Source organism: Monodon monoceros, unplaced genomic scaffold (genome assembly GCF_005190385.1).
Source record: "Monodon monoceros isolate NGI ecotype Baffin Bay Population unplaced genomic scaffold, NGI_Narwhal_1 Super_Scaffold_6, whole genome shotgun sequence".
Taxonomy (NCBI): domain Eukaryota; kingdom Metazoa; phylum Chordata; class Mammalia; order Artiodactyla; family Monodontidae; genus Monodon; species Monodon monoceros.
Window position 1 is genome coordinate 76,337,843 of NW_021703783.1, and position 15,405 is coordinate 76,353,247.

The following is a 15,405-nucleotide window of genomic DNA, read 5'->3' on the forward strand; positions in this document are numbered from 1 at the left end:
TGATATGTGGGTATGGATATTTAAGCAAAACTAGTATAGTACTGGTTTTAAACTGAATTCCAGGGACCCCCCCCCCAACCAGAGCTTCTTTGAGGCTCCTCAGGAGCCAGCTTTAGGCCATAACACCCTAAGCTGTTCCTATTAGTTTTTGAGATTCTGAGGGAATTTCCTTTGAAAATTTGGTTTTACTGTTATAAAAAAATGTTTGAAAACCACAATTATAGAGCATTATATTAACTATTGTTCAGGCAAGTGAAACACAGTAAGGGACTCGAGAAGTTCCACTCTTATAATATTTTCTATTCCTTCATTTATTAGTTTGTTATAACCTGTGACAGGTGTTTAATTTTTGAAAGAAAGGTATTTGATAGCAAATATACTTATTATTGTGGGCAAACCAAACCAAAAAATTCCAATCAAGGCTGAAAAGTGCATGAAATTTTCATCTTTCTGCTTTTTAAAAAACCATGTGTATCTTAGTTCAGTTCAATTCAGTAAACATTTTTTGAGCTCTGTTATGTTTCCAAGCACTGTACTAAGGTCCCGCATATGTGAAATAAGGCTTAGAGCTGCCCCAAAGGAGCTTGAGGTTTGATATATTTTAATCATAAACTCATTATCTTTCTAGTTCATATACAGTGAATAACTTTATTTTCCTTTTGGAAAGAGCCAAAGTAACTGAACTGAGAGGAGATATACTTGATTTGGGTCATCTGTTGATATCCAGTGTGATGTTCAGTTTCATTCCTTCATGTCTCTCTTTTCTTTTTGTCCATAACCTTTCCCAGCTCCCCATTCCCTTTCCCCTTATTAGTTTCTCCACCTCTCCATTCTTTATTATTATTTATTTATTTTTGGCTGCGTTGGGTCTTTGTTGCCGCACACGGGCTTTCTCTAGTTGCGGCGAGTGGGGATTACTCTTCATTGCGGTGCGCGGGCTTCTTATTGCTGTTGCTTCTCGTTGTGGAGCACAGGCTCTAGGCGTGCAGGCTTCTGTAGTTGTGGCACGCGGGCTCAGTAGCTGTGGCTCATGGCCTCTAGAGCTCAGGCTCAGTAGTTGTGGTGCACGGGCTTAGTTGCTCCACGGTATGTGGGATCTTCTTGGACCAGGGATTGAATCGTGTCCCCTGCCTTGGCAGGCGGATTCTTAACCACTGCGCCACCAGGGAAGTCCCTTCTTTATTATTTTAATACCGAAATTTTAAAAAGAAAGAAGTATATACACACTTCAAATCTGGATGAAACTGGTAGGTTTACATAACTTGCCTAAAAGTATTTGGAACTGTTCTTTTTAGAGAGGTCAAGTAGCCTAGAGCAGTTAAGAATGAGGTCTCTAGAGCTAGACTTCTTGGGTTTGAATCCTGGCTCTGCTACTTTCTTTCATTTTATCTTATGAAAAACCACTTCATCTTGTTGTGCTTCAGTTTGCTCATCCGTAAAGTGGGGATGATAGTAATAGTACTCACTTCATAGGTTGTTATGAGGATTAAATGAGCTGGTATATGTCTTAGCCTATTTGAGCTTCTACAACAAAGATACCCTAGACTGGTTGGCTTACACAACAAACATTTATTTCTCACAGTTCTGGAGGCTGAGAAATCAAGGCGTCATCTACCTCCTGGTTCATAGATGGCTGTCTTCTTGCTGTGTCTTCACTTGGCAGAAAGGAATCTCTCTCTCTCTTTCTGGGGTCCCTTTTATAAGGGCACTATTCTCATTCATGAGGGCCCCACCCTCATACCAGTTGCCTCCTAAAAGGCACCTCCTAATACCATTGCTTTGGGAGTTAGGAATTCAACATAAGAATTTTGAGTTGACACAAACATTCAGTTCACTGCAATAAGTATAAAGCTCTGAGAATGTTGCCTGGCACACATTAAATGTTGTATACCTATATCTCTATATCTTACTGTTCTTATCAATTTACTTTACCACTTTTGTTTTCAGAATGCTCAGCCTGATAAAGAAATCGTTGTGGACATGATAATGTTCCTATGGCAGAAGTGCAAAGTAGGAATTCAGCGGGTCAATGTGTCTGGAAATGACTATGCAAAATTCACCCAGAAAATCAGTGCTAATAAAGTATTCCTTTTTCTCTTCATATGCTTTTTGTTATTACTAATTTAATTTGTGATGCACATTTCAAACCTAAATTTTCCCTATTTACCCACCCTCATAATTATCAATACTATTCTTTAAATGTAGTGGTGAGTGAGCCTTTCCTTTAAGTGTATTCCCTGCACTTCTGCCTCAATTTAATTTTGGGAAGCAGGGAGGTGTTTCAGGTTTTTAAGGGAGGAGTAAATACAGTATGTTTAAGGTTATATGAACTTGGATATATTCATTAAGAAGGTTAATAATAGAAAATACAAGTAAGGCATTTCAGTTTTTTTGGTAATAATATCAATAGTATATTTTTGAGCTCTCTCCTTTGGAAAGGAGAAAGTTGAACAGGTGAATATTATAACCTGGAAACTTAGGAGAGAATATTTTAACAGTAACACAGTCTTCTATGATTCTGAGGCCTCCTAAGATTAGCTACATAAGGTTGCATGGGCATGATTTTATCATATAGTTTAATAAACTAATGATGTGGGTGCATAAATGTTGTTTTCTCATTTTAGCTCCCAAACTGTCATGGCTAATTTTATGTGCTAAGCTTTGGGGTTGTAGACATGAAAGACAGCTTCCAAGGCACCCAGCATGGAACTTGAAACATCCGCTTCCCCCTCACTATTTTGGATGCCTTTGATAGTGATCTTAACCGCTGCTTTTTGAAGGGAGAATGAGAATTTTGAAGATACAGATAATCTTCACTGATATATATATATATATATTTATATATAAACCATATGATAAATTTTCCATTATGGCTATAGATATGCAGACTGTAAGCTTAAGTAAATCTTCTTTGTGAATTTATATCAACAGATAGATCATTAAATATCATCTTATTAGGATTATTGACCTTTATATTACTTATAATTAAGATCAACTAATAAGGAGTACCTGTATAGTATTCCATATGATTAGAAGATGGTGATTTCAAGGAAGTACTAAGTTTTACAAAATGTGACTCTTTCTACAATGTAGTTACTTTCAATTGATTATACTGTGTATTTTCTCTTTTTAGTGGGTTTATCTTCTGTGGCAGATAAATGAAATAATTCACTGCTATAAAATGGAAGACATTGATGTTGTGGTGGTGGCAGAGGTCGCATTACGATTAAGTGAAATATTGGAGTCTTTAGGAAACCCAAGAAGAAAATTTAAAAAATTTCTAGGTAAAATATTGAATGAAAAAGTATGAGGTCATTAATATATATATACATATGAATATATAAGTATAAATTGTACTACTGGTTAACATCTGTTTATGGAAACTAGGCATTTCAGTATTGTGCTTCAGTGATGATTTATCATCAAAGATAGAAATGATATAGGTTTGACCAAGTTGATGTTAAAAAAAGGTCATATGGTCTGTGGTTCAGTGGCAGATGAAACTCTTTGTGTCTTGTCTTCACTCAGATGTTTCCCTTCTCCGTTCCTCATGTCCACCTACCCCTGTCTCTCTCCCTCCCCCATTCTTCCTTTTTTCTTTTCTCTCCTCCCTTTTATCCTACTCCCTCCCCTTCCATTTCCCACTAGAGTGATGCTTCATGAAGGAAGAGAGCGTGTTCAGGTCACCGTTTTATCCTTGGTACCAGCACATTGCCTGACACGGAGGAGGAGCTCAGATGAATGTTTGTTGAATGAATCCATGGCCTTCTACCTTTTGTCTCCTTTTAAAGTCTCTCTTCTGATTCCCTCCTTTGAAAATTCTCCTTCTTTCTTCATTTATTCTGTTGCCCCTCTTCTTTTCCCTTTCTTCTTATCTTCTTCCTCTGTTTGCTCCATTTCCCACTCATTCTCCTCCTCTCCCTGTCCCAACCCCTTCCTGCCATTATTCTGTTCTCCTTCCAGGAGGTGACTTCTCTCAGAGGATTGGTCTGCCCTCCTCATTCTTTCTTCTGCCTGTGGTTGAACCCCTGAATTATCTGTTTCATTAGGTAACTCCCATATAGAAAATGAGGTGGGGGAGACATGTGGGTGTCTACTTTCCTATTTCACCCCATTTACAGAGTGTGGATGAGGTGTGAGGGATTTGGTAATAATTATTGTAATAATTGTTTTCTCAGAGATTTGCTAATCTGCCTCTGCCTATTCTCGGTTGTTGAGTGCAGCTTTGCAGATGGAATTTGACAGCCATAGTTCTCACACTTTCATCGGTATCAGTATCACTTGGGAACTTGTTAAAAATTCTTATCATACTTCAACTAGCCTGGACCTTCCTGGTCTTCATTAGCTTACCAGGAGATTTTGATACACGTCAAAACTTGAGGACCACTGGTTAGAGGTCTCTGGCTATCTAACACTTTCAGTGGCTTGAAGTCATGTTTTTGACACATCCTGTCTTAAAAAGCTTTTCCCTTTTTAAAAACTTTTATTATGTAGAATTTCAAATATAGAGACGTGAAATAAGTCACTGAGTTTGCATCATCCAGTACCAATAATTATGAATATTTTGTTAATCTTATTTCATCTCTCCTGACAACACTTTCTTTTTTCCCGGAGTGTTTTAAAGCAGACATTATGTCATTTCACCAGCAAGTACCTCAGCGTATACACGTGTATGTATTGTGTGTGTATGTGTTGTGTGTTGGTCTGTCTATCTAACAGATAAGGTTTTGTTTTCTTTTTATAAAACCACCATGTTACTGTTATTACACCTTACAAAATAAGTAAAAAATTCCTGTGTCCCTGATTGTATTAAAAATGTCTTAAGTTGGTTTGTTCCAATCAGGATCCAAACAGTCCCACACATTTTATTATGTGTCTCTTAAGTCTCTCTCTCTAACCTGTAGCAGTTCCCCCTCTCCTTACTCCTGAAGAAATTGAATTATCCCCCTGTAGGATTTCCCACATACTGGATTTGGCTGTTTCTATTCTTGTGGTGTTGATTAACTTGTTTCTCTACCTGGTAATTAGATCTACCAGGTTGCTTGTATTCAAGTGATACATTTTCAAAAAGTATTCTTGCCAGCATCTTATTTTTTTTGGGGCGAGTATACTTCATGCATACTCCCTATTGCATTGCATCAGGAGCCATGCAATGCCTGGTTGTCCCACTTGTTATGATGTAAAGATTTACCGGTGAGTTCAGGTGTTGTCAGCTTGACTCTTTTCCTAGGTTGTTTTCCCCAGAAGCAGATTCTGAGACAAGGAGTTGAGTGTAGTAGTTATTTGGAATGCGATCCAGGGAAGCAGGGTGGTGGGGTGAAATGAGACAGAGAAGGAAAGGAAGCGAATACAAGGTACAGGAAGTTCATGAGAAGGCTGCTGTTTGTGGGTACCGGGCTTATTCCCACAAGGGACCTCTAGGAGACTGTATAGAACATGCCTCAGAGAACTGGGAGGTTGTGGTATTTGTACCTTTATCTGTCATTGGTTGAAGGCTACTGGAGGAGGGGTAAGTAAGCCAGGAGGGGCTTCTAACTTCTGTCATTCCATCTGCATTTATTCTATTGATACCTTAAGTGAAGAACTTACTTCATCGACTGTTTGGTTACTCTGGTTATTTTTGATTATGTGGTAGATACTATATTTGCTAAATATTTTGTAAAAGTAATTTAAAGCCTTAGATGATCTGTTCTTCCGGGGAAGATTTATGCTTGCTTTTACCAGATGCATGAAGGCACTACTACTCCAGGGTCCCATTATTCCAATTTGAGAGATTAAGATAATTTAAAGCTGAGATGCTCTTTCTTCGACCTATTTTCAGTTACTCTGACTCCTAGGATGTGGGCCCTTTTGGCTTTTCACCCTTGGTGGGCCCTGGATACCAATCTCTGTTGCTGTGTCCTCCTGGACTCTCTTCCCAAGATCCGGAGGTTACTTCCTTCCCAAGATCCTGGCTCTGTATTGAAGTTAGCATCTTAGCTTGCAGATGAAAAAAAAAAGTGTATTTTTCCAGTTTCCTAGCCAGCAGAATGTTTCCAGATTATCTGTTACTGGAAGCAAAAGGTCCAATGATTACTTTTTTAAAAAAAGTCTATTTCTTATTCAATTTTATTATTTTGTTTACTAGTTATTTCTGGGAGACTATTGTTTGATATTCTTCAGTTATAAATGGGCTAAATACAATTCATTATACTGATCCTTTGTTAAAATGTTTCATTTCTAAAGAACTAATCAATATTAGAGCACAGTCCATTTGTAAATTTGAAAACATCTACATTTATGTCATGAGCAGTTGTCCCCATTTAGACATATAAATTTTTATAACTTTTACAACAATGTTATTCTCATTATCATATTGGCACATAAAACACAAAGTTCAAGTCATTTTTTGTATGTTAATTATGATAATCTGCTTCAAGATGTTTATTTATTCATCTGTTTATTAAATAATTCATTGTCTAATTGGAATTACTGAATAATTTTTAGACTAGGAAACTAGCATTGCCATATACATTTTTATTATTTATATTCTAATTCAAACCAGACTTTTCTGACATTTGTCTAAATTTACTGTTATTTGCTGAATGCTTTTCAGTGGACTTTCTATAGAATATATAGAAAGACCAATCTCTTTACCATAATATAACCTTGCTGATAATCAAGCTTTTTGAGTTGGTTTGTTGTATTCCAAGCTGCTTTTATTTATTTATTTATTTATTTTTAGGAGTGATGGATAGGTTTATTATCTTGATTGTATTTCAAACTCAAGTGTACAGTTGAATATAGTGTTCAGTTTATTTAATTTATTTATTTAAATAGACCTTTATTGGAGTATAATTGCTTCATAATACTGTGTTAAAAATGTGGAATGCTTCACAAATTTGTGTGTCATCCTTGCACAGGGGCCATGCTAATCTTCTCTGTATCATTCCAATTTTAGTATATGTGCTGCCAAAGCGAGCACTACAAGAAGCTTTTAAATTGACTTATATAAAGACAAAATGTAATTATGTGGAAGAAATAATTTGTTGTTCAACTTCTAAGTGTTGAATCATTTCTAAAATCATGGGTGAAAAGATAACTAGCGTAATGTTCTTTATGATTATGATTCACTGTTATATTTCCATTTTTCTCTTTCATCCTTTTATTTTCTCTGGTCCTTCCTTCTCTTTGTTCCTCTCTCTCTCCTACTCTCTCCTCCTCCTCTTCCTATTTTTGCTCTTTTTATTCTCCTCCTTTTCCTTTTTCTCTTCCTTCCCTCCCTCCCTCCCTCCCTCCCTCCCTTCCTCCCTTCCTTCCTCCCTCTCACCCTCCCTCCCTCCTCCCCTTCCTTCCTTCCTTCCTTCTTTCCTCTCTTTCTTTCTCTCTATTTTTCAGATATACCTTTAAGGAAAGGGACTAGTGAATCCCTTGGGGCTCCAAAAGGGAGTGTGGAAACTCTTCCAATATTAAAGGTATTGCAAAATATTTTAGAAAATATAGTTAAAAACATGAATTTTAATTTTCAAATAATATTAAATTTGTAAATGTATAATGGTTAATTATAGAAGTAATTTTGAATATTTAATATCTGAGAAATTATGGTTTCTGTATACATTGAGAACTATATGGACATTTTTCTACGTTTTGTTTTTACTTTAGAAAAAAATCTAATCATCTCCAAAAATAAGCTAGATAAAGCATCTTAGGAGGATTCATAGTTACGTTACTATTGATATTTTGAATGTGTTGTGATTCATAGACTTACAGAGCAGAGATGTCCTACTTAGCATTTACCTCTGACAGATTAAATTAGTTACTACCTGCTAAAAATGCACCTAGAACAGTCCCTGGCATGTGGCAAGTTCTCACTGAATGTTAGCTTAAGAGAAGATAGAAGATGAGGGAGACAAATGGCCATTCTTCTTTTTGATTATAGTTTTCTTACTATATTTGAATTCTTTTTGTACATCATGGATTGTGTTGACCTGTATAGCTGAATGGGAGCCTAGGGAATTGTCTCATATATGTAATAAACATTTATTTACAGGCAAGAACTAGAATAGCATTTTGCAAACTCTGTCCTATGTGATGCTAGTACTACCCTTCAGAAAAGGATGCCAGGGTCAGGTAACCCTGGCTGACTTGAATTAAACACAATAGTTTCCTTACTGTATGACTTCTCAGGGGCATTAATTTACTCATGAGTACTGTGGTTTTCCAAGAAGGAGATATAGAATACCATATGTTCCATTACTGAAAATAAAACTCATTTTACCTACTTAGGACGCTAATGTTCATGGACTACAGTTGAAAAATATTTTTCTAGAGAGGAAGCCAGTGATCTATATTTTGGTTTACCTGATTAATTAAAAAACTATAATTTTAACTTACAAAAGTTGTGTTAACATTAGAGGGCATTTCAAGGTACTAAAAAATGAAGAAAAAATTCTGTAATTTCACTATATGGACCTAAACATTATCATTTTCTATATTTTCTACTAGTCTTTTTCACAATTTAAAAAAATATTTATTTATTTTATTTTTGGCTGCGTTGGGTCTTTTGTTGCTGCATGTGGGCTTTTATGTAGCTGCGGCGAGCGGGGGCTACTCACTTTGTTGCAGTGTGCGGGCTTCTCATTGCGGTGGCTTCTCTTGTTGCGGAGCACGGGCTCTATGCCTGCAGGCTTCAGTAGTTGCAGCACATGTGCTCAGTAGTTGTGGTTCACGGGCTCTAGAGCACAGGCTCAGTAGTTGTGGTGCATGGGCTTTGTTGCTCTGCGGCATGTGGGATCTTCCCGGACCAGGGCTCGAACCTGTGTCCCCTGAACTGACAGGCAGATTCTTAACTACAGAGCCACCAGGGAAGCCCTCTTTTTCACAATTTTTTTTATTACTGCTGTTTTATTAAGTTTGTATGTAAAGTTTAGTCTAATACAAAACACAATAATCTGTTTTCTTTCATTAATTCAACAAATCTCTATTGAGAGCCTGGTCTATGGCATGCATTGATTTAGGCTCTGAGAAGACACATTTTTACCATAGTAACATTCTAATGTTTTTTCTTAACATGAATCCACCAGCACTTTTTCCTGTTGCTAAATGTTAATCCTCATGATTACTATGTTTTCTCTGAAAAATTGATTTGAAACATATGACATACAATTATAAAGAATATTATAATGAAGAGTCATTCCCCCATCACTCTTTCAAGAAATGAAACATAGCTAGTACAGTTGAAACTCAACTCCTCCACTAACTGTTCCTGCTCACATTGTCTTTCCCCCTACCTAGGAGTAACTGCTGTTCTAAAGAGTGATTATAAATTTCAGGCATTTTAGTATTTTTATTACATATGTTTGTATCCTTAAGCAGTAGAGTACTGTTTTTAAATTTATATAAATGGTGTCATACTCTGTGTATTCTTCTGCAGCTCATTTTTTAATCTCAGTACTGTGTTTGTGAGATTGACTCAAGTTGATTTGTGTAGTCGTAGTGATCATTTTCACTACTACATTCTGCTTGATCAGGGTTGCACAGTAAATGGATTTGAACTTAGGTGTGTTTCCTTCAAAGTTCAGGCATTTAGCCACTATGCTATGCTGCCTCTTGATTAAAAAAAAAGTGTCTTCAGGATATTTGTATAAAGTATTTTCTTCTAATACATAAAAAATGCAAGTCCTAAGAAACTGGGGACAAATAAAATATCCTGAATGTACCAGAGGACTGGGGGAGTATTCTGAATTTACTTTCTTGAATGTAATGTTCATCTTCTAATAATAGGTTTCAGAGAATGCAGTTTTGAGTTCTTTATGCTGTATTGTGTCTTCTAAAGAGAGGGAGCTGAGAAGTCTTAAATTGGGAACAGAGAATGTTTGAACTGCATAAGAGATTGAGGGGGCATAAAAGCTGTCTGCCAGTGGTTTTTTCCAGGGATCATTTACAGTGCTTCCTAAATATGTAGCTTTCTATTTCCCATTCTAGACGTATTGAATCATAATTTCAGGTGTGAGGTTCTTAAAAGTTTATAATTCAGGTGTGAGGTTCTTAAAAGTTCGCCAGGTAGATTCTTAAGGAAACTAGAATTTAAGAATTACTGGCTTAGCGGACTAGCACTTATTCTTTGAAGCTTCATAGGGCAGGAATAGGAATACTAGTAGATGTTACAAAGTGCTAGGTTTTGGCTTGGATGGAAACATTCTGGCAATTAAAGGCACTAAATGAAATGGATTTCTTAGAAGGTGACCATGAAGAAACTGAAAACCATTTATGAACTATTGCTACTGTGTTTAAATTAGAAAAATGCACCCTTTCCTTGATATGATTTATTGCCATCTGTTGGGAAATTATCAAAATGAAGATAGAAGTCTATGATGACTACAATGTGAATGGCACCCCTAAAACTGTGCCATACATTACCTGCTCAGCTGTACTGGGGCATGTGGTAGGTGGAGTAAGGGTGATTCATTGGTGTGGTCTAAGGGCATAGCAGTTGGTATTGGGAGACTTGGAGTTGAATCCTGACTTTAATGTTGACTGTGTGATCTTGAATAAACTATTTAATCTGTTTGAATATAAGTGTCCTCATCTGTCAAATTATAACAATAGTAACTATTCTACTGGTAGTATTTAAGTGATACAGTTCAAATGAGCTGTTGGTAACATTGTGGAAACCAGTAGCCGGCACATGGTGGCAACTCAGTTTTTCCCTTATGTTTCGCAAAGGGCACTAACTCTCAACCTAGAGTCTCAGACCTATTTGGAAGGGAGTGAAGTGGGGAAGAATGAGAATTTATTGTAAGGAGAGTCCAAAATCCATATGCTCACCTAGCAGAGTCTGCAGGTGGGATAAATTTTATATCTTGCATGTATACGTGCAACTATTTAAAACATATATAAGGTGCTATTGTGATTATATTTTTAAAAAACTTACTTTAAAGTTTTACTGAATACATAGCTATTTTTGACAAATGGTTTATAAAGTTTTAATAATTAATAAGTACCTCATAGGATTATGGTAATTTAAAAATTAGTCCATATAAAGCATTTAGCCCAATACTTGGAACGTGTTTTAATTCAATATTCACTGTGATGATGACAACGATGATGGTGGTGATGATGACAGTGTTAGAATGTGGGTATGTGTGTGGGGTCTTTGAAGCTCCTTGGTGTTAAGAGGTATCCGTAGAGACTTCTGTTTGTGGCAAAATGGAAAACTGGATGACCTGAAAACCCTCTTCCTACAAAACACCTAGAAATTTTGGACAGAATTGAACAAATATCCTTAAGTACACCACAGAGCTCACAAGAAAGTAAGGTAAATTCCAGGGGCCAAAATAGAAAGGGGAGCTGAAAACCAAAATGGTAAGTTTATGAATAGATGCTGCAGTAGGTTGATGGGCTCAGTTACAAAGAAACTTAGATTAACAACCATTTAGGGACAAGAGATGAGCCTTGGGCACATGAAGGATGGGGCTTGGAACTCAGACTCACACGTTTAGTCAGAGCCTACAAGACTCATCTTAGGAAACCGTCGACTAGAAAAATATCTGCCTATTTGGTAGGGAGGTTTCTCAGTTTGGGTACTGAAAGTGGAGCAAACGGGAGAAAGTCTCTCTTCCTAATAATTTGGACCTGCCCTCATGTGGGTCTGTTTTTCAAATTTACACTATTTGGGTTGTGATTCTCCCTGAGCCTGTGATTCTTTTTTTTTTTTTTTTAATAAAATTTTATTGAAGTATAGTTGATTTACAATGTTGTGTTAATTTATGCTGTATTGCAAAGTGATTCATTAAGCATATATATATTCTTTTTCATGTTTTTTTCCATTATGGTTTATCACAGGACATTGAATATAGTTCCCTGTGCTATATGGTAGGAGCTTGTTGTTTATGAGCCAGTGATTCTTGAATGGAGATTCATGTCTATATATATATATATTTAATGTGTATAATCAAGTTATGTATATTCCAGAATGCAAGTATGAGTTGACATTAGAAAATCTATAATGCAGTACACCACATTAGCAGATGAAAAGGAGAAAATAACGACCACCTCACTAGATAAAGAGCTGCAACAAAAGCATTTGACGAAATTCACCAACCACCTTTTAAAAAATAACTCTTAACAAGTTAGGAATAGAAGAGAACTTCTGTATCCCATGAAGGGTATCATTCAGGACCTTTAATGACTGTTACACCTATGGTGAAAGATGAAAAGCAGTCCCTTTATATCGATGTAACAACTTAAAGATATCTGTCATTCTTGTGATCAAAATGTCCTAGGGGCCTTAGACAGCTGTGTGAAAAAAGAAGAGCAGAAGGAAAGGTATAAGGACTGTAAAGGAAGTATCAGACTAGTATAATACGTTGCACACTTTTAGTAATAGCAATCTAAATGTCCATCAGCAGAAGAGTGGATAAGTGAATTGTGATGTAGTCCTCAGCACAACACCATTTCATCGTAGCAGTGAAGGTGAGTGAGCTAAAGTGGGCTTGAACTAGAGTCAGCCTGGCATCATTGCCATCCACGTCTAGAGTCACCTTCACACTACAGGGGGAGAACCTGGAACTACATTTCCCACCATCTCATTTCCATACGGTTCTAGGTTAGTCTTCCAGTGAGGGGCATTTGCATGAATTTGTAATACACAAGGGAAGAGAGAGTTCTTATTCTGCAGTGGCGGATGGAAGAAGTTAATTGACCAGCCTCGCTGAGCAAGCCCTTGCAATTCACTTGCTTCAGCGTGGTAGACACTTGAGGTTGTCACCTGCCTCCTGGATTCTTAGATTCCTGTAAATTCGTCACTGGCAGCTTTCTTGATCTTTGCTCTCCCAGGCCTTCCAGCAGTGATGGACACTTCTAGTTCTGTGCATTAAATCCCTTTCTGCTTGCAATACCTAGAGTTGCTCTGTGTTCCTAACTAAACCCTGACTGACACACTGAGTTGCAGGAGAAGATTTCAGTGACATATGGTTGAGTGAAAAAAGTGAACTGCAGAATTTTACAAGAGAATTAAAAATATGCAAAGTGATATTGTATATTGTTAATGGACACATACACATGTAGTAAAAGTTTAAAAACATGCAAAAGAATGGTTAAAAACCAAATTCAAGGACAGTGACTACCTCTAGGGGCAGAGAAGAGGAGAGTCACTATAAACAGTTATACAGGGGATTTCAGTGATCTGCATGTATGTGTTTGCTTTATTTCCTAAACATTTTCTGAAGAAAATATGCAAAATTAGAAAGTTTGAACAAAGCTGGTTGCTCTTTATGTTATTCTCTGTATTTGTCTCTCTGTGAGGATAATTATAATAGAAGGTATTTAGTTTTTGAAAATCACAATGTAGACCATTGGATTTGATGGCCTCCAAGTCTAGATTTCCAGCTCAGAGATTCAAAAAAAATTAACTTTCAAAATAAAGTATGTGAAAATGACAAATTATGAGTTAGATTTTTAAAATTTACCTATACATTTGGTACCATCAGAATTTTGAAAATCATAAAAGGAAGTTATATACATGTTTTTGAAAAGTTTAATTAATATTTGGAAAAATGATGAACTGTATTTATTATTTTACCTTTATTAATAGTATTCCACGTTTAATCAAAAGCAAATATACTTAGTAAGAAATATGTCATTGATCTTGGATAGGCTATTTAAATTTGTTATTTGGTTTTGAATTATTGTTAAAAACTTGGGAAGTGTTGTATATGATTTTCCCTTAAATTTAATTTTTCTGTTTTGTTTATAAAATTCCTTTAGAAAAAACCTGAGGAACAGTTATTTTTGGCCTATGAACTTCTTGAAAAAGCCATTGGTGGAATAAATTTGAATTGCATGTTAACTGCTTTGCCAAATGGATCATCAGTGGTTGACCATTGCTATGCCATGGTGAGAATGAGAAACTCTTACATTAGGTTTATTTTACTTAACTAGGAAGAGGGCTGGCGTTGCAAATAGGTAAGTAAAGCACGGTTTGTGGTGGCTTCCCTCTCATAGGCCAGAAATATATTCCCTTTTTCCCAGAAGAAATCAAGGAGGGTGAGGAGTCTTTGAGTCTGTCACTGAAAAGGCTGCTGGTGAACTTGAAAAGCAGATTTCTTAGTGTGTAAGCCAGATTGCAAAGAGTTGAGAAGTGAGCAGACTTTAATGGCTAAGAGTAAAGTGATAACCTGAATGATAATAAGACAGAGCTGTTTTTAGTATGTTTTGATAACCATATGCCTTTTTAATTTTTACTTCAATTCTGCCGAAGCACACCCACGGTATAGATGCAGACATGTGCAAACCAGTCACACTGAATAGTTTCATAATGGATTTGCATCTTGAACTAATTCAAGCCCAGCACCGAATGGCCGTTGTGCTTCTTGACCAATTGCAAGGTAGTAGCCATCAAAGCAAATAACTTGTTCTGAATCAGTTTTAAGACAAGTTCAAGTACAGAATCAATTTAATTTGTAAACAGTGTTGTTGTTGACTAGGTGTTTTCCAGATAAATGTCATTATTTTATTTTTTCTTACTTCTCTGATAAATATCAATAGATATGTTTCATTATTTCTTTACACCTTGCATAGCAAATCAGTAAACTTCTAAAAAATTAAATTGCTTGAGTTATAGTAAATTATTGATGTTTTATTAATTCAATGAAGCAAACATTTATTGAGTCTCTATCAAATCTAGGAACTATATTAAGCTTGGTCCAAATAAGACACAGCCTTTAATTTTGAGCTTCTAGATAAGTAAGCCAACTATAATAGTCAAGGTTAATAAATGCAATAGAAGTGGGCTCAGAGTGTTTGTTATGGGCATACAGAAGAGTATAACAGTTAAGAAAGTCAGGGATGGCTTCTTGGAAGAAGTGATAGTTGACCAGAAGGCTATCTTTATCTTCATAAATATCTTTATGAAGAAAATTGAGAAGGAGGCAGTCATTTTGAAGGGAGAAAGCAACTTTTAGTAAGGTGGAAGCAAACAATTATATGGTGAAGTCTAGAAACTGCTGGAATTTTCTTACGGCTGCAGTGAAGAGCACACATGGGAGATTGACACAGATAAGCCTAGAGAGGTAGATCACAGATCTTGAAGGGTTAAATCGTTTCTATTTTATCTTGGAAGCTATTGAAAAATTTAGAAAGACATCTCTGACAGCAGTGTGAGAGGACAGATGAGTTGGATCTAAGTTGTTTTTGCCTCATTATTTAGGTAAAGAGGTCAAAACATTAAAAAAAAATGCCGATAGTAATTCTAGTGTGCATATAGAAACAAAACTACTCAAGTTTCAGGATAAGATTTAAAATATTATTAGGTCTAAAAATCTCTTCTGTTTGAGGTTAAATTTTGATAAAGCCAAGTTACTCCTGGCATGATTATATAGTCAATATTCATTTAACTGCCACTTCCTCATTTTAAATTACTGAGTA

The 15,405-nt window shown here is 36.2% G+C and overlaps 1 protein-coding gene and 1 non-coding gene across 2 annotated transcripts in view; one reads left to right on the forward strand and one right to left on the reverse strand.

The window, feature by feature from the left end:
- The window catches only part of CFAP54 (cilia and flagella associated protein 54), a 295,719-nt gene that overhangs the window by 40,235 nt on the left and 240,079 nt on the right, over positions 1-15,405 (forward strand). The window contains exons 13-17 of the mRNA XM_029206275.1: positions 1,948-2,082; positions 3,134-3,284; positions 7,378-7,454; positions 13,747-13,875; positions 14,240-14,366. Coding sequence (XP_029062108.1) covers positions 1,948-2,082; positions 3,134-3,284; positions 7,378-7,454; positions 13,747-13,875; positions 14,240-14,366 — 619 coding nt within the window. The remainder of the gene's footprint in view (positions 1-1,947; positions 2,083-3,133; positions 3,285-7,377; positions 7,455-13,746; positions 13,876-14,239; positions 14,367-15,405) is intronic.
- On the reverse strand, positions 6,858-6,964 carry LOC114886289. Its single transcript, XR_003791296.1, has one exon. It is a non-coding gene; the product is annotated as a U6 spliceosomal RNA (small nuclear RNA).